This window comes from Atractosteus spatula, chromosome 13, assembly GCF_055471065.1.
Source record: "Atractosteus spatula isolate fAtrSpa1 chromosome 13, fAtrSpa1.hap1, whole genome shotgun sequence".
In the NCBI taxonomy this organism is placed as follows: domain Eukaryota; kingdom Metazoa; phylum Chordata; class Actinopteri; order Semionotiformes; family Lepisosteidae; genus Atractosteus; species Atractosteus spatula.
In genome coordinates, this window is record NC_142718.1 from 172,217 (window position 1) to 191,151 (window position 18,935).

Sequence of the window (18,935 nt, forward strand, 5' to 3'; positions counted from 1 at the left end):
TGCCTAATGTCAGGCACACTGTCTGATGTATTCTTTGCACAATCCTGTAAAGTAAATTGCACTCTGCACATTGCACTTTATGTACCCTGTACCCTGTACCCTGTCAGAAATGTCTGTCTCTACATTGTCTCGTCTGTATTCGCACAGTAGACCTGGAGAACGATATCTCGCTCCTCTGTGTACTTGTACATGGCTGGACTGACAAACTTGAACCTCTCAGTGTCCTGATCTCGGGTGGGAGTGGGAGTTAGCGTGAGGGCCTGTCGCCCTCTGGCGGTGGCGAGAGGAATCTTCGGACAGACCAAGAGCGGGTCGGTTCCTCGCTTCTCCTGCTGCAAGCAGGAAGAGACATCGCACAAGACACCGCGTACGAAACACAGCGGCGTCAGCATGCGCGGGCTATAAGGGCGCAAGTCCTGGTTCGTTCCAGCTGAAAAGAGCAGAGAAGAGACACAACGTTTTGGCTGTGGTGCGACACCGTGTCTCTCCTCTTCTCAGCTGGAATAAACCTTGACTTGCTCCTACATGGGAAACACACATGTATGATGTAAAATAAAAAAAAACATAGAAATAAAGTGAAATACTTTCAACTCATCGAGCTTGAAGGAGGAAGCTGCTGTTCCCCTCAACACAAGAGTGCACTACAGGCACATGATCAGGGGCCGTGTCTCGGAGGAGACGGACAGAGACAGAGCCGTCAGCCGGCTCCAAGACTCCACGTGTCTGTTGTCAAGAGGGCTCCTGAGCTGTCTGTGTACAGGGCCGTCAGGTGACAGCACTCCCTCTGCTCTGATTCAAGACCCTCACTCTGTGAACTGCTGGCCAAGGAGTCTGGGAGCACTCTCTGCACTGATACGTGCAATGCAATGGTGTTAAAGGCTGGCCTATGTGCTGGGACCTTCTGCAGCAGGTGTGGAGACCCTGGAAGTGCCTCTACAAGCCCTGTGCGGAAACTGCTGGGATCCAGGAGGAGCTTAAGCTGCTGGAGCTCCTGTCACTTAATAGTTTCTCAGACGGCTTCATAGTTCAGTGCCCCTGGTCTGAAATCACACCATGTCCTGGAGGATTCGTGTTTCGCAACTGGTGTGACTGTGGCTTGTTTCCGAAGCTTGCACAGTTTTGTGCTGATTCAGAGACATTTTGCACATTTCAGCACATGACCTCAGTAGCTGCCTCAAGACTTTTCCTAACTTTTGCTTTCTTGAAAATGTCTCAGACACACTGAGTATCGAACGCAGCCTCGGTGGACACAGTGAGTTTCTCTCTCTGTTCCCCGATTTCTCCCCTGCAGTCCTGCTTTCGAATCGAAGGCCCAAACGATGTTGTTCATCAGCAGCTCTTTGAGTTTAAAGCCCTCAGTCTTCACTGTGTCTGTGGAGAGATGGCCTCTGGCCTGAGCCCCAGCTCCACGCAGGTCTCAGATCGTTAGAACTGGGTTCACTTTGGGTTTTTCTTACACATTAATTTTGCTTTTTTCATTTCTGCTCGGGCTACAGATCTGATTGTGCTCTTAACAGACTCAGTACCCTGCTGTGAACAGTGTATCTGCAGAACACCAGGCTCTCGTTTACCAAATACACCTTCACGGTTCTGTTTCCCACAGCTTCTCCTGTTGTGTAAGAGGGTGAACCCCTGGGGTACCTGTACAGATATTCACTGTGTCCCTCAGGCTGTGACAGGGTGAACCCCAGGGGTACCTGTACAGATATTCACTGTGTCCCTCAGGCTGTGACAGGGTGAACCCCAGGGGTACCTGAGTGCTGATCCTCACTGTGTGTCCCTCAGGCTGTGACAGGGTGAACCCCAGGGGTACCTGAGTGCTGATCCTCACTGTGTGTCCCTCAGGCTGTGACAGGGTGAACCCCAGGGGTACCTGTGTGCTGATCCTTACTGTGTGTCCCTCAGGCTGTGACAGGGTGAACCCCAGGGGTACCTGTACAGATATTCACTGTGTCCCTCAGGCTGTGACAGGGTGAACCCCAGGGGTACCTGAGTGCTGATCCTCACTGTGTGTCCCTCAGGCTGTGACAGGGTGAACCCCAGGGGTACCTGAGTGCTGATCCTCACTGTGTGTCCCTCAGGCTGTGACAGGGTGAACCCCAGGGGTACCTGTGTGCTGATCCTTACTGTGTGTCCCTCAGGCTGTGACAGGGTGAACCCCAGGGGTACCTGTGTGCTGATCCTCACTGTGTGTCCCTCAGGCTGTGACAGGGTGAACCCCAGGGGTACCTGTGTGCTGATCCTCACTGTGTGTCCCTCAGGCTGTGACAGGGTGAACCCCAGGGGTACCTGAGTGCTGATCCTCACTGTGTGTCCCTCAGGCTGAACCCCAGCTGAGTGCTGTGCTGTGCTGTGTGTGGGGGAGGGGTGTGAGTGTGCTGTGCTGTGCTGTGTGTGTGGGGGAGGGGTGTGAGTGCTGTGCTGTGCTGTGTGTGTGGGGGGTGTGAGTGTGCTGTGCTGTGTGTGTGGGGGGGTGTGTGAGTGCTGTGCTGTGTGTGTGTGGGGGGGGGGTGTGAGTGCTGTGCTGTGCTGTGTGTGGGGGGGGTGTGAGTGTGCTGCGCTGTGTGCGTGGGGGGGTGTGAGTGTGCTGTGCTGTGCTGTGTGTGTGTGTGGGGGGGGTGTGAGTGTGCTGTGCTGTGTGTGTGGGGGGGGTGTGTGTGTGGGGGGGGTGTGTGAGTGTGCTGTGCTGTGTGTGGGGGGGGGTGTGTGAGTGTGCTGTGCTGTGTGTGTGGGGGGGGTGTGAGTGCTGTGCTTTGTGTGGGGGGGGGTGTGAGTGTGCTGTGCTGTGTGTGTGGGGGGGTGTGAGTATGCTGTGCTGTGTGTGTGGGGGGGGGTGTGAGTGTGCTGTGCTGTGCTGTGTGTGTGTGGGGGGGGTGTGAGTGTGCTGTGCTGTGTGTGTGGGGGGGGGTGTGAGTGTGCTGTGCTGTGTGTGGGAGGGGGTGTGAGTGCTGTGCTGTGTGTGTGTGTGGGGGGTGTGAGTGTGCTGTGCTGTGTGTGTGAGGGGGGGGGTGTGAGTGTGCTGTGCTGTGTGTGAGGGGGGGTGTGTGAGTGTGCTGTGCTGTGTGTGTGGGGGGGTGTGAGTGTGCTGTGCTGTGCTGTGTGTGTGTGGGGGGTGTGAGTGTGCTGTGCTGTGTGTGTGTGGGGGGGTGTGAGTGTGCTGTGCTGTGTGTGTGAGGGGGGGTGTGAGTGTGCTGTGCTGTGCTGTGTGTGTGTGTGGGGGGTGTGAGTGTGCTGTGCTGTGTGTGTGGGGGGGGGTGTGAGTGTGCTGTGCTGTGTGTGTGAGGGGGGGGTGTGAGTGTGCTGTGCTGTGTGTGGGAGGGGGTGTTAGTGCTGTGCTGTGTGTGTGTGTGGGGGGTGTGAGTGTGCTGTGCTGTGTGTGTGAGGGGGGGGGTGTGAGTGTGCTGTGTGTGAGGGGGGGGTGTGAGTGTGCTGTGTGTGTGTGTGGGGGGGGTGTGAGTGCTGTGCTGTGTGTGTGGGGGGTGTGAGTGTGCTGTGCTGTGTGTGTGTGTGGGGGGGGTGTGAGTGCTGTGCTGTGTGTGTGGGGGGTGTGAGTGTGCTGTGCTGTGTGTGTGTGTGTGGGGGGTGTGAGTGTGCTGTGCTGTGTGTGTGGGGGGGGGTGTGAGTGTGCTGTGTGTGTGTGTGTGTGTGGGGGGGGTGTGAGTGTGCTGTGTGTGTGTGTGTGGGGGGGGGTGTGAGTGCTGTGCTGTGCTGTGTGTGTGGGGGGTGTGAGTGTGCTGTGCTGTGTGTGTGTTGGGGGGGTGTGAGTGTGCTGTGCTGTGTGTGTGGGGGGGTGTGTGAGTGCTGTGCTGTGTGTGTGTGGGGGGTGTGAGTGTGCTGTGCTGTGTGTGTGTTGGGGGGGTGTGAGTGTGCTGTGCTGTGTGTGTGGGGGGGTGTGTGAGTGCTGTGCTGTGTGTGTGTGGGGGGTGTGAGTGTGCTGTGTGTGTGTGTGTGGGGGGGGTGTGAGTGCTGTGCTGTGCTGTGTGTGTGGGGGGTGTGAGTGTGCTGTGCTGTGTGTGTGTTGGGGGGGGTGTGAGTGTGCTGTGCTGTGTGTGTGGGGGGGTGTGTGAGTGCTGTGCTGTGCTGTGTGTGTGGGGGGTGTGAGTGTGCTGTGCTGTGCTGTGTGTGTGGGGGGTGTGAGTGTGCTGTGCTGTGTGTGTGTTGGGGGGGGTGTGAGTGTGCTGTGCTGTGTGTGTGGGGGGGTGTGTGAGTGCTGTGCTGTGTGTGTGTGGGGGGTGTGAGTGTGCTGTGTGTGTGTGTGTGGGGGGGGTGTGAGTGCTGTGCTGTGCTGTGTGTGTGGGGGGTGTGAGTGTGCTGTGCTGTGTGTGTGTGTGTGTGGGGGGTGTGAGTGTGCTGTGCTGTGTGTGAGGGGGGGGTGTGAGTGCTGTGCTGTGTGTGGGGTGTGTGTGTGTGTGTGGGAGGGGGTGTGAGTGTGCTGTGTTGTGTGTGTGGGGGGTGTGAGTGTGCTGTGTGTGTGTGTGTGGGGGGTGTGAGTGTGCTGTGCTGTGCTGTGTGTGGGGGGTGTGAGTGTGCTGTGCTGTGCTGTGTGTGTGGGAGGGGTGTGAGTGTGCTGTGTTGTGTGTGTGGGGGGTGTGAGTGTGCTGTGCTGTGCTGTGTGTGGGGGGTGTGAGTGTGCTGTGCTGTGCTGTGTGTGTGGGAGGGGGTGTGAGTGTGCTGTGTTGTGTGTGTGGGGGGGGTGTGAGTGTGCTGTGCTGTGCTGTGTGTGTGGGAGGGGGGTGTGAGTGTGCTGTGCTGTGTGTGTGGGGGGGGTGTGAGTGTGCTGTGCTGTGTGTGTGGGGGGGGTGTGAGTGTGCTGTGCTGTGCTGTGTGTGGGGGGGGGGTGTGAGTGTGCTGTGCTGTGTGTGTGTGGGGGGGGGTGTGAGTGCTGTGCTGTGCTGTGCGGCGGTCTGGTTAGTCAGACATTGTGCTCGGTAAGGAGGCCGGTGATCGGGTACTCGAGATACTGCAGAATACTGATCGGGTCCGAGTCCTCAGCGCCGGTGCCTGAACACACTCCTGCAGGCTCTGCGCCTCTGCTCTGGTACCGGTACCGAGCCGGGACCGCCTGTTCGCTTACCCACGGCTTCCCTCCGCTCGGCTCCTGGCCGGGGCGGTGTGTTTCAGCGTCATCATCCCCAACTAGCTGTGACGTCAGTTGCGGGGCGTGGTTACGCATGACTTCACGCCGAGCGCTGTTGCGTGGTGAGGCCGTGACGTGACGGCTGTGCGGCTGGTCTGTCTGGGGTCTGGTGGGCTGTGAAGTGGGACAGGAGATTCGGTCCGCTGTTTTCGGGCGGGATTGAGCCGGACGCGCACTGCTGCTCGCTCACAGCCGGATCTTGGAGCTGGAGCCGGGGTGCAGCAGTCCAGCCCGAGGCCCGGGATTCGCGTGGCCGCGGTGGGGCCGGTTCCGACCCGGATCAACCCCGGATCTGACAGACAGCGGGCTGGGCTGCAGCCGGAAACCTGTCTGATCATCAGAGCGGCGTGAAATCTTCTCTGCTGTAGCAAACGACTGCAGGTACAGGCCTGCTGCCCGGACACCCGAACACGAGCAATAAGAGCAGACAGCAGGACTGTGAAGGCAGCCCGCAGAATCGCAGGCCGGGACGCCAGTGTGATCCCGGACGGTCAGCAGCTCCTCCTGTCTGCGCTTTGCACTACAGTAAACCGGCTTCATTTCCACAACCGATCCTGTATATCACTTTATTTCTGTTTTTTTATTTTGCATCATACATGTGTGTTTCCCATGTAGGAGCAAGTCAGTCTGAGTGCAGTGTGTGTGTGTCTGTGTACTGGACAGTGTACTGGTCAGTCCCAGTGCAGTGTGTGTGTGTGTGTGTGTGTGTGTGTGTGTTTACTGGACAGTGTGCTGGTCAGTCTCAGTGCTGTGTGTGTGTGTGTGTGTGTGTGTACTGGACAGTGTACTGGTCAGTCCCAGTGCAGTGTGTGTGTGTGTGTGTGTGTGTGTGTGAGTGTTTACTGGACAGTGTACTGGTCAGTCTCAGTGCTGTGTGTGTGTGTACTGGACAGTGTACTGGTCAGTCTCAGTGCAGTGTGTGTGTGTGTGTGTGTGTGTGTGTGTGTGTGTTTACTGGACAGTGTGCTGGTCAGTCCCAGTGCACTGTGTGTGTGTGTTTACTGGACAGTGTGCTTGTCAGTCTCAGTGCAGTGTGTGTGTGTGTGTGTGTGTGTGTGTGTGTTTACTGGACAGTGTGCTTGTCAGTCTCGGTGCAGTGTGTGTGTGTGTGTGTGTTTACTGGACAGTGTGCTTGTCAGTCTCAGTGCAGTGTGTGTGTGTGTGTGTTTACTGGACAGTGTGCTTGTCAGTCTCGGTGCAGTGTGTGTGTGTGTGTGAGTGTTTACTGGACAGTGTGCTGGTCAGTCTCAGTGCAGTGTGTGTGTGTGTGTGTGTGTGTGTGTGTTTACTGGACAGTGTGCTGGTCAGTCCCAGTGCACTGTGTGTGTGTGTGTGTGTGTGTGTGTGTGTGTGTGTGTGTGTGTTTACTGGACAGTGTGCTTGTCAGTCTCGGTGCAGTGTGTGTGTGTGTGTGTGTGTGTGTGTGTGTTTACTGGACAGTGTGCTGGTCAGTCCCAGTGCAGTGTGTGTGTGTACTGGATAGTATACTGGTCAGAATGCTTGATCTATCCTGATGTGCTGTTTGTAACCTGTGTACCTGTCTGCCTCTCAGTGCTCAGATGTCCTCGGTGCTGCTCCCTTTGCTGCCCCTGCTGGCCGCTCTGTGTCACTGCGGCCTGGCGGACAGTCCCCACCCACATCGCCATGACTACTGTGTGCTGGGGGCGGGGCCGGCGGGGCTGCAGATGGGCTACTTCCTGGAGCGGAGTGGCAGGGATTACATCATCCTGGAGCGGAACCAGCAGCCCGGCAGCTTCTTCAGCATGTGAGCCAGCCCGTCCAGCCCAGGTCCTGCGGTGCTGGCCCGACCTGGCGGGCTCGGGGTCACGCTGCCCCTGCTCTCTCCGCAGATACCCCCGGCACCGGCGCCTCATCAGCATCAACAAGCGTTTCACGGGCCGCCGGAACCGCGAGTTCAACCTGCGGCACGACTGGAACTCGCTGCTGAGCGACCGGGCCGGCCTGCTGTTCACCCGGGTCAGCGCCGAGCTCTACCCGCCCGCCAGCAGCCTGCAGGAGTACCTGGCCGCCTTCTCCGGCGAGCTGCGTCTCCGCGTGCGCTACGGTACCGACATCGCCCGCGTGCACCGGGCGGCCAGCGGGGGCGCCGCCTTCACCCTGAGCGACCAGGAGGGGCAGGACTACTCCTGCAGGTGAGGCAGAGGAAGAGGGAGGAAGAGCAGGGCTCGTCCACTCCGACTGAGGAGAGCTGGGGGGGCTGGAGGCAAGTGGGGGGGACTGGGGGGGCTGGGAGTAACTGGGGGTGTTGGTAGTGATGAGGGGACTGGAGAACTGGGGGGACTGGGGGCGAGTGGGGACCTACCTGTTCAGTGGCGGTTCTGTTCCAGAGTGGTGCTGGTGGCCACCGGACTCTGGGTCCCGCAGGAGGTGCGGTTCCCAGGCTGGGAGATGGTGGAGGGGTACGAGTCCATGCCAGTGGACCGGAACCAGTTCTCGGGCCAGGCGGTTCTGATCCTGGGTAAGGGAAACTCCGCCTTCGAGACGGCCGCCCACATCCTGCCCGACACAGCCCGCGTGCACCTGTACAGTCCGAGCCCGGTCCGACTGGCCTGGCAGACACACTACGTTGGAGACCTTCGGTAATCAGCTGATCAAAAGACTGAATCCCTGATCCTGCATGAACTTTCCAGTGTCAGTGTACAGTAGTGTGCAGGAGGAGTGTGTGTATTAACCCCTCTCTCTCTCAGTGCAGTGTCAGTGTACAGTAGTGTGCAGGAGGAGTGTGTGTATTAACCCCTCTCTCTCTCAGTGCAGTGTCAGTGTACAGTAGTGTGCAGGAGGAGTGTGTGTATTAACCCCTCTCTCTCAGTGCAGTGTCAGTGTACAGTAGTGTGCAGGAGGAGTGTGTGTATTAACCCCTCTCTCTCTCAGTGCAGTGTCAGTGTACAGTAGTGTGCAGGAGGAGTGTGTGTATTAACCCCTCTCTCTCTCAGTGCAGTGTCAGTGTGCAGTAGTGTGCAGGAGGAGTGTGTGTATTAACCCCTCTCTCTCTCAGTGTAGTGTCAGTGTACAGTAGTGTCCAGCAGGAGTGTGTGTATTAACCCCTCTCTCTCTATGTCAGGGCTGTCAATAATGAGTTGTTGGACACCTACCAGTTGAAGTCCCTGGATGGGCTGGTAGAGGGCGCTCTGGAGCAGCTGGCTGTGGTCCGGGACGGTCGGGGTCGGCTCTACCTCACCCTTGCGGAGCTTCTCCATCACCATGGCAACAGCACGGCGGCGAAGCTGGGGTCCTCCATTCCAGGACATCACCATGACAACTTCTCTTTGCGCCGGCCCTACGATCGCATCCTTCGCTGCCTGGGGTTCAAGTTCAACTTCTCCATCTTCGACAGGTGGGGTGACGGGGGGCTAAACACAGCTCAGGGTGACCCCGACAGCACACTGCCCCCTGCTGGCTCAGGGTGACCCCGACAGTATTGTCTGTGTGTGTGCGCTGACACTTTGTATCTGTGTCACTGTGTGAGTTTGAGTGTGTGTCTCAGTGTGTCTCTCAGTGTGTGTATGTCTCTCAGTGTGTCTCAGTGTGTCTCTCAGTGTGTGTGTATGTCTCTCAGTGTCTCTCAGTGTCTCTCAGTGTCTCTCAGTGTGTCTCAGTGTGTCTCTCAGTGTGTGTGTGTGTCTCTCAGTGTGTGAGTGTGTGTCTCAGTGTGTGTACCCGCTGACGCTCTCTCTCTGTGTTCAGCTCAGTGGCGCCCCCTGTAGCCCCAGTGGGCCGGGGGAAGTTCCCTGCGGTATCGGGGTGGTACGAGTCTGTGCGCTCGCCTGGGCTCTTCGTCATCGGGGCGGCCGCGCACTCCCGCGACTACCGCCAGTCCGCGGGGGGGTTCGTCCACGGGTTCCGCTACACAGGTAAGGAGTCACGCTGGGGGGCAGGGGGGAGTCTGAGGGCGTCGGCACTCTCTGCCCGGTGCCCTCGTTAGTGTAGGTCACTCTCTGCCCTCGTTAGTGTCGGTCACTCTCTGCCCGGTGCTCTCGTTACTGTCAGTCACTCTCTGCCCTCGTTAGTGTCGGTCACTCTCTGCCCTCGTTAGTGTCGGTCACTCTCTGCCCGGTGCTCTCGTTAGTGTCGGTCACTCTCTGCCCTCGTTAGTGTCGGTCACTCTCTGCCCGGTGCCCTCGTTAGTGTCGATCAGTCTCTGCCCTGTGTCCACATTAGTGTGAACCGCTGTGCTGGTGTCCTCGTTAGTGTGAACCGCTCTGCTCTTCTCCCAGTGCGAGCTGTGCACCGTGTGCTGGAGCAGCGGTATCACTCAGTCCCCTGGCCGGTGACGACTCTGCCAGCCAGTCAGCTGCTGAGCTCCATCCTGCGCAGAGTCAATGAGGCTTCGGGGCCCTACCAGATGTTTGGGGTTCTGGGGGATGTTATTCTGCTGCAGGGGTGAGTCCAGGCTGAGTCACTGCCTTTGCAATATGTACAGTAGGTCAGTGAAGAGTGTATTAACCCCTCTCTCTCAGTGCAGTGTCAGTGTGCAGGAGGAGTGTGTGTATTAACCCCTCTCTCTCTCTCAGTGCGGTGTCAGTGTACAGTAGTGTGCAGGAGGAGTGTGTGTATTAACCCCTCTCTCTCTCAGTGCAGTGTCAGCGTACAGTAGTGTACAGGAGGAGTGTGTGTATTAACCCCTCTCTCTCTCAGTGCAGTGTCAGTGTACAGTAGTGTGCAGGAGGAGTGTGTGTATTAACCCCTCTCTCTCTCTCAGTGCAGTGTCAGCGTACAGTAGTGTACAGGAGGAGTGTGTGTATTAACCCCTCTCTCTCTCTCAGTGCGGTGTCAGTGTACAGTAGTGTGCAGGAGGAGTGTGTGTATTAACCCCTCTCTCAGTGCAGTGTCAGCGTACAGTAGTGTACAGGAGGAGTGTGTGTATTAACCCCTCTCTCTCTCAGTGCAGTGTCAGTGTACAGTAGTGTGCAGGAGGAGTGTGTGTATTAACCCCTCTCTCTCTCAGTGCAGTGTCAGCGTACAGTAGTGTACAGGAGGAGTGTGTGTATTAACCCCTCTCTCTCTCAGTGCAGTGTCAGTGTACAGTAGTGTGCAGGAGGAGTGTGTGTATTAACCCCTCTCTCTCAGTGCAGTGTCAGTGTACAGTAGTGTGCAGGAGGAGTGTGTGTATTAACCCCTCTCTCTCTCAGTGCAGTGTCAGTGTACAGTAGTGTGCAGGAGGAGTGTGTGTATTAACCCCCCTCTCTCTCTCAGCGATGGCTCTTGGTTTCAGTATTTGGAGGAGTTTCCCCTGCAGTCTCTCCCTCAACTGGAGGTTCTGTCGGGTCGATCTGTGGGCCAGCCTGGCCTTCTGGTCCTGGTGCTTCAGTATGGACAGAACCTGACAGACACGCTGGGCCAGAACCGCTCTGTTACAGACTGGGTCCACGCCTGGAGATCTAACTTCCTGCATCCTGTTCTTTACTACTTCAGCAGACTGCCTACAGGTCAGGACAGAGAACCGCCTGAATCCTACAGTATAGTAGAGTGTAGAATAAACTACTTCTCATTACACAACAGTGTCAGTGTACAGTAGTGTGCAGGAGGGGTGTGTGTATTAACCCCTCTCTCTCTGTGCAGTGTCAGTGAACAGTAGTGTGCAGGAGAAGTGTGTGTATTAACCCCTCTCTCTCTCTCTGTGCAGTGTCAGTGTACAGGAGTGGGCAGGAAGAGTTGTGTGTATTAACCCCCTTCTCTCTCAGTGCAGTGTCAGTGTACAGTAGTGTGTATTAGTCTTAGCGGTATTATTAATGTAGCAGAAGTAGTGTTACTGTGTCTTTAGTCTGTATTACACCATTGTGTCAGTGCAGCAGTGTGCAGTAAAAGTGAATTAATCCTCTACTCTCAGAGCAGGAGATGAGGCTCCGCCCCCGTGGCTGGCCCTTGCCCCGCCCCCAGGCAGTGCATCACATGGTTGAGGACTTTCTGACAGAGTGGGAGGGGCCTGTGTCTCACAGCCAACCGCTGCGTCGCTTCCTGGAGCACTGCCTGACCTCTGACCTGCGCACCTTCTACGCAGGTACGTCTCCGTGTGGCTCCTGGCTCAGGGAGAGCTGCTGCTCCCAGACTCCGGGGGCTCCCAGTAGCGATGCCTGACTCCTCTTTCTCTCTGCTGTTCCAGAGTCCTGTTTCCGCTTCACTCTGACCAATCGAAAGCCACCACTGTCCTGTCGCCAGGGTTACCTGAAGAAGCAGGGCCTTGTGGGTACTGAGTGGCTGCGCCGACACGCAGTCGAGGCAGGGCTAATGGAGGATTACCGCCCACAGCTGGCCAATGGGAGGCCAGGAGTCACGATGAAGGACATGCCTCTCCCTGGTCACATGACACAGGCCATGGTCACCTGACTCAGTGAACTCTGACCTCTGCCTGGCCCTCCGGATATCCCAGAACGCACTGCTGATACCTGAACAGTCAGAGCCCGTCACCTGCTGTGACCACAGAAGCTTCAACGCGTGAACTGTCAAATATCGAGCCTCAGAAGACATTTATCACTTTGAACTGCAGCAGGTTCACAAGGGAATCAGGAAAACCCCGAGTTTGAGCGGGTGTGTTGACGATTTATTGACAAGACAGTGAAGTTTCTTGTGGTCAGTGATTCCTGTGTGTATGCGCGTGCATGCGCATGCGTGTGCGTCAGTATGTGTGTGTGCGCGAGTGTGTGCGTCAGTATGTGTGCGTGCGTGAGTGTGTACGCGTGTCTGTGTGGCCACTGCTGCACGCTGGCAGGCCTTGGCCATGGGGTTCTGTCCCGTCCCTCTCGCTGCACCTCAAGCAGTGGGCTCCTCTCCAGGGAGGAGGGAGGCATTGTTACCGGAGCTGTCCTGCTGGAATGTTGTCACGTAGGCATGAGCCGACAGGAAGTGAGGCCGCAGGCCAGCAGTGTAAACGGTTCTGTAGCACCTGCACCGCCTCCTGGCTGAGCTGTCGGACACCCTGTGCTGTTCCTGGTTTGATCAATCCAGCCTTTGCAGTTTTTGTTCAGTAATGCTGTCCACACAGTATTCACAGGACTTTATTTTTCCTTGGCTTCTTTTTTACAAAGATAATGGAAAAAAGCTTTAGTTTTTCAAGGCAGTGGGCTCTCAGTGAAGAACAGATGTAACAAATGTCTTCAGAGGGACAGTCCTCACAGATCTGTAAATTCAAATTGTGACGTGTGTGTGGGTGTCAGAGACACTGTGATTGTGATGTGTGTGTGCAGTGAATAGAGACCGTGTGTGTTGTGTTGGCAGTGTAGTGACAGTAAACAGAGACACTGATAGCATTGGTGAACTGGATTGAATTTTCCTCAGTCTTTATTTTTATACAGTGCATCTTTTTTACCCTCTTTTTCAAATAAAGCACTAAGACTTCACACTCTCTTATTTTGTGTGGGCTGGTGTTAAACATGATATGACGCTGTGATCCAGCTGCTGTCTGTACCACATCAGTGAGGAGCGGAACCAGAACCAGATGAGCTCTGAGCAGGACAGGAGGGCTGTGGAATTTTAACCCCAAAACCATTTCTCAAGATCAGGGACAGTCTGGTACTCCCTGTGTCTTTTAACATAACCACAGGTCTGACAGGCATGTTCTAACCAGAAGGAACACAGCTTCACAGTGAAGTGCTCATGCCAGGAGAAGTACTGCAGGTACTTCTCCTCACTCTTGTCTAGCACCTGTAGATAGTCAGCCAGCTCTTTTGCTGAAGGGAAATCGTCCACGTGAATAAAGGCACCTGCAGGGACGTAGCTCTCGTAGTTTCCTCTGGAGGGTCCCAGGACAATCGGAACTGAGCCCACTGACAGAGGATTGTACAGCTTTTCTGTGATGTAGTCTTCGTGAACTGAGTTTTCAAAGGAGAGGTAAAACTTACAGCTGGCTATAGTGGGCAGAAGGTTCTCTTTGCTGATGTATTTCCCAAATGCCCGACCGTAGACTACATGTGTTGGTGTAGTTCGTTATAGTACTTTACTCTGGTGTATTTAGTTCTCCAGTTGCTAACGATCCAGCAGACCAGCTTGTCCTTCTTTGGCAGTTCAAATTTCGGAAGTTCCCTTCTGTAAATGAGGGACACATAAGGAACGTCGATGTCAGAGTCCCGTCGGTAATTTAAGGTCAGGTTGAAGAGTTTTGAGAGACCGGGTATTTTTGGTGAGTTGGCTGGTGACTCCAAGTTCATCCAGACCCACTTCTGGAAGGGGGGCCTGTGTGCAGGAGGCAGGTTGGACAGATTCTCTCTGATGTCTCTGTGGTGGAGAAGAACTGCATCCGCAATGTTGTAGAGGTTCCTGTCCGCTGTTAATCGGCATCCCTCGATGTGGAAAGTGGAGCTACAGACTCTGAGGGAACAGGGTGTCCGAATGGTAAAGTCCAGATGAGGACGACAGTGTCCTTCCTGTCGCTGTCAGAAGAGACTGTCACGGACGTCCAAAGGGACTAACCGTGGGGAGCAGGAGAGCGGAAAAAGACCCATATGCGTAGCGGCGAGATGGGAAAAAGGCCCGGGCTCATTAGTGCAAAGAGTTCAGGAGTGCCGTATAGAAACCTATGCCCTCAGGGAGCGGACGTGGGGTGCCCTGGTGCTAGGCGGGTCTCAGGACATCCGAACGTCAATGCTGAGCGAGGACAGAGTGCAAGACCCGGAAATATATAGCCCAAGGGAAAGAGAGGGACCAGAAGGACAGCAGACCGGAAACTAGGGACAGGACAGAGAAGGAGCGCCCTCTGGCTGCAGAGGGCGTGACAGAGACGAGGGTTTTCTGCGTCGGTACTGGAGGTGATGCTTTTGGTGTTTCAGGTAATGCTTTCATTGGTGCTGGAGGTAAAGCAGTGTGCTGTAGGAAAAACTTTAAATAACTGTAGAAAGTTCCCAAGAGTATGCAAATTATCACGATGAGGTGCTTATATGATGAGGGAGCAGGACAGGATGACGTGATCTGCTGAAGAAGGAAGAGGTGGATAAAGATCAAAGTGATCCTAACCCTACAGCTGTCTGAAATGAACATTCACCCAGTGATCTCCTTAAGTCCTGGAACAATGAAGTCTACAGCAAGTTTTATCAATGAAATCTAATACTCCACTCCTACACACAGTGCCTTGCACAGGTATTCAGACCCTGCCTATGATTACAAAGTGAGGCAGACACATTTTTAAACTTAATACTTTAGTTAAAACCTGAGTGCTCAGAAACTGAAGACTTTTACGTGTAAGATAAGTGACAGTGAATGTCAGCAAAAAGTAAAGAGAAAATATTGAAGTGTTGATAGCAGCAGCAGTATCCAGACCCCTCCTATGATGCCACACTTAAATGGTGTCTAAGCCTTTCATGTGTCCCTCACATCTGGGTGTTATCTAATAGATCTGTTGTATTTGGATTGCGATGGGACTCCACACTTGTGTTTCCCAGAGGAAAGCTGGGATATGGAGGATTTGGGTACTGACAATGTAAGAGTACGTTAAAGAAAAACTCTTACCGTCGGCTTTTTAAAACTGTTTTGTAGCAGCTCTTCAGAAATCTTTCCCATGGCCGTGCTCCAGCAATGAGGCAGGTGATGCAGCCGAGTGCGAGTCGGAACAGGAGGCTCGTCCGGCCGATAGCTGGCGGTTTTTGTCATGTTCTGCTAACTCCACTGTGAGGAATGTGCCTTATTTAATCACTGCTCAACACAGCTGTAACTTACTCCTCTAACGCACAAAACACACTAATATAAAGTGCATCAAATGAAGCTCCAGAAAGTGCATGAAACTTACATTTATAGTGATGCAGACACTAATGTAGCCTACACGCAAACTCCAAATAGCGATGTGCTCGCTTCTTCGTCTGAGGGTCTCCGTGTGAATCCGTTTCATTCAGCAATGGGAATAAATGAAGCCATAACGCAATATACCTGTTCAAACCCAAACCCTCAACTGCAGTACTCGTTTGTCAGGACTAAATGCAGTTGAGTAATGGATTTGTAGTTACGAGCGCCTATCTGGAATATTTTAGCATAAATACCGTTCTTAAATTAAAAAGTAAGATCCCATCGCCAGGGACATTCAGTTAGATACTAACACGAGTAGTGGCGGATTAAGGCGATCAGAGGCCTCTAGGCTAGACGTTGTGTAGCCCCCTAGCATTAGCAGAAAAAAGGGAGAGAAAATAGTGTAATAATTCAGAGACGCGTTCGGGGTAAGAGCTACTACCGCCGGTTCAAACGGAATGTCAGGCGGCACTCTCGGGGAACACACACACGTACACAGGGAGCCCAAATACACACACACTACAATAGCCTGTAACGCAAGTACAGCAACACAACCAATCAATCAGATTCACAGCCCATCTGCGAGCTGACAACAGAAATCGTGCGCACGCTTGCTTTGAAACCGACGACACACAACAGCAAGATCAGCGCAGCAGAGACCCGTGAGCTCCCTGTCCGAGCGCGTTATCTCAAGAGCAGCGGGACACTCCCCACTCGTGCAAGTCCACTGCAGTCAATAGACTCAAATCAGCCAATACACGGCATCGACGAGTAGATGTTTTTCTATATGGGCTTTCAAGAAGGGATCAAACTCGCTGATAACTTCGAGGACTCCCGTGAAGTTCCCGTTGTGGTGACTTCACCACTGCAACCAGCCGTATCAAGACGCCAGTCCAATACTCATACTCACTGTCAAACTGTTCTGTTAGTTCTGAATCGATTAGACCATTATCAGCGCAGCGACCACAGCCTCCGTGTTTTCCCAGTCGCTAGAGCCTGCGGTCCGTCCGGACTGACCATCACCGCCCCCAAATAATTCACATGCGAGAACATCGAGGGGGAACACAGCAGCCATCCTCTTGGCACACACTCGCCATTCCAGAGTTCACTCTTGAAGAGGGTTTTGGAGAAATACCTCTTTTGGCGTTTAACTGGTCTTTCCGATGCTGCAACATCCGCGTCTTGGTTTTGACACGATTCCGGGCCCAGTTTAGCCCAGCATGCCCGCCTCTGTCCACCTACTTCACCCCAGCAGGCTGGGTCCCAGCTGTAGGAAGCGGGAGCTGCCGGTGCGGCCTCCGCTGGCTCCGCGGCTGCAGGTGCAACAGCATGGCGGCGGCTCGGACATGGCGGCGGGCGGTGGTGCCGTTTCGGACGGCTCTGCCTCTGACCTCGTTGCGAGAGCTGCTCGTCCTCATGAGCGGCGTGGACGTAGACCGCGCCCAGGCCGGAGCTCGCTGTAGCACTGGTCGCAGCGTTAGCCGTAAACTCAGGATCGGGGTTGGCTCAGCAAACGTGAAATAACCAGCCAATCCGGGGATCTTTTCAGTAGATCCTGCTCACACGGCTCTTTTGACCGCCCTACTTTTCGTCTTTCGGCGCCGCTGTCATGTTTTCTATCGCACATTTTGAGGCTGGCTACAGGAAACTTGCACTTCAAGAAGGTTTTGCGCAGGCCAATGTATTTTCAAAGAGACTTCTGCGGTTTGTTTATTTATTTAAACTGCAGTATATAGTATCACTCTTACCTGCAGGAGGAAGACTCCGCTGTCCGGCTAAAGAAAAGCCTTATAAATGATATATATGTTAGGTACAACGCAGCTTTTAGAAATGCTTATATGTCAGAACAGTAAGCCGGTTTGGAAAGAGACTTGAAGACACAGTACAACCGCAAGGCATATATAGTCTGTAGTAGTTCAGGTAAGGAGCTGCGTCAGCATGCGTAGGCTGCAAACGAACAAGCAACAGGTTTATTCCTGCTGAAAAGAGAAGAAAGAAACACAACGTTTCGGCCGTGGAGCCTTCTTCAGGTGTGAGAAGCCTTCTTCAGGTGCTCACACCTCAAGAAGGCTCCACGGCCAAAACGTTGTGTTTCTTTCTTCTCTTTTCAGCAGGAATAAACCTGTTGCTTGTTCATGTGTAGTCTGTTCCTTGGGCGCCATCTAGCGCTCAGAAGGGGAACTGCTCTCCGCGTCCTTATTCCCACCGGTGTGAGGTTTTAGAGAACGGGACAAAATATGTAAAACACAATCTGCCCCTGGGGTGCGAGTGTGAATACTGAGCTGAAGAAAGGACTCTTCTGGTCTATACAGCAGCGTATTGGATACGATTCCCGCTGACAGCAGAGTTCACAGGCCGCAGAAGCCCACACGCGTGTGTAATAAAGGCAACGGGTCCTGATGGCATCTCTGCGGAAGCGTAATTACGAGGCAGCAGCGACCTCATAACCACGAGGTAGCAGATTATGTCGTAATGACGTGTCGGTGCCTGAACAGCCTGTTGTACCGCGCAGACAGTACAGGGCCTGCCAGCTGGCGCTGGGGCTCGGCGCTCCTGGCGCTGGGCAGCGCGGCAGAGCGCGCAGACGCTTTATTCTTGGGTGTCTGTCATGCCTGGTGAGGTGACACACGTCAGGACGTGTCCGGAAAGAGCTGTGGTGTGTTCAGATGGGCAGACGCGACGTGCGCCCGTACGCTCCTCCCCAGGAGGCGAACACCTCCCTCCTCCCTCCTCTCTGCAGCCGCCCCGCCTGGCGGCGCCCTTTGAGCCGCTGTTGCCCTGGAAACCGAGAGGGACAATTTGACCCCAGTTTCGTTGTACGTTAAAAGGTTTTTTTACGTATTACTTTTGGTGTTTTCATGTTTTGCAAGTCACCCCAACGACAACAATTAAAATCATCGTAACTACAACGATGCCGCAAAGCGCTTTACAGAGCGGGAGACGTGTAGTTTGTGTTCGTATATTCAGTATTTTGTATTTGATGTTCTTATGAGGGTTATTTTACCCTGGGAACTTGAGTAGTGAGAAGATTTATTCGCTCTCTGACCCGGGACAGCGTGATGTGGACGGTGGAGGAGACAATGCAGTCTTGTCCGTTATTCTTTTCATCAGACTTTGATTTCCAGTCAAGTTCGATAGTCGGCCAGCGAAAGCCCCGTTTCCCTCCAGAAATGCCTGAAACCCTAAACCGAAACCAGGATGTTGCGCTAGTGAAGACGCATCGACTGCTAATTGACTGCTAATTAGGGGCGGAGCAGCGGCTCTGTGGCTCAGGATCTGGGATGTAGCTGGAGGGTTGCCGGTTCAAATCCCGCGGTCATCATCCATTGGGCCCCTGAGCGAGGCCCTTAACCCCAGCTGCTCCAGGGGCGCTGTACAATGGCTGACCCTGCGCTCTGACCCCCAGCTTCTCTCCCCGTCTGTGTCTCATGGAGAGCAGGCTGGGGTCTGCAGAAACACACATTCCTGACACAAGAAATTGTATAAAGTGATCTTATCTTATCTTGCATTTCACAGCGGGGCTGTCGCACAACAAACAGCAGAACGTGAAAGTGTTAGAACGAACAGCACGAAGCAGCGCGTGGTGCTCAAGGGCCCCGGACGTGTGACCCCCTGAGCTGGGGCGCCCCAGAGACCAGCTCTGCCGCGCTGGAGCGGCAACGGGAGAAGGTCAAACCGCTGTTACCAAGGCAACCGCAAGGCCGAGGGGGGGCGGCGGGCTGGCAGACTGGCGGCCACATTGGCAGCGTCAGGTACCACCGAGCCCCTCCTCCACGTCCGAGCTCGGCCCGCGCCGTGTCCCAGCTGTCCCTCCTCCTCATCCGCGCCGGCGTGACTTCGAGTGCACACGGATGCGAGGGGCATCGTTATGAAGGGGGCCCTGGGACACCCCGGTCACACGAGTCCGAAGGGTGTTTGCAGCGGCTAAGTGCATGGCAGCAGGTCATCTAGAAAATCATTCTCCTCTCGCAGGCTGATTACATTGAATTTCATCTCGTTTATCCCTGCACAACAGTCGTGACAAATGTTGAGCAAAACTGGCAGAGAAAACTTGGCAATACCACTGTCTATT

At 54.7% G+C, this 18,935-nt stretch overlaps 1 protein-coding gene and 1 pseudogene across 1 annotated transcript; one reads left to right on the forward strand and one right to left on the reverse strand.

The window, feature by feature from the left end:
• The first annotated feature begins 5,173 nt into the window (after positions 1-5,173).
• foxred2 (FAD-dependent oxidoreductase domain containing 2) lies at positions 5,174-12,492 on the forward strand. Its single transcript, XM_088930834.1, has 10 exons — positions 5,174-5,518; positions 6,690-6,902; positions 6,988-7,290; positions 7,486-7,737; positions 8,220-8,492; positions 8,843-9,009; positions 9,373-9,538; positions 10,352-10,584; positions 10,986-11,156; positions 11,259-12,492. Exons 2-10 carry the CDS (start codon positions 6,697-6,699, stop codon positions 11,480-11,482), a joined length of 1,995 nt encoding a protein of 664 aa, XP_088786960.1. The 5' UTR covers positions 5,174-5,518; positions 6,690-6,696; the 3' UTR covers positions 11,483-12,492.
• Positions 12,493-12,625: 133 nt separating this feature from the next.
• On the reverse strand, positions 12,626-14,734 carry LOC148821454 (4-galactosyl-N-acetylglucosaminide 3-alpha-L-fucosyltransferase 9-like; annotated as a pseudogene).
• Between the last annotated feature and the right edge of the window lie 4,201 nt (positions 14,735-18,935).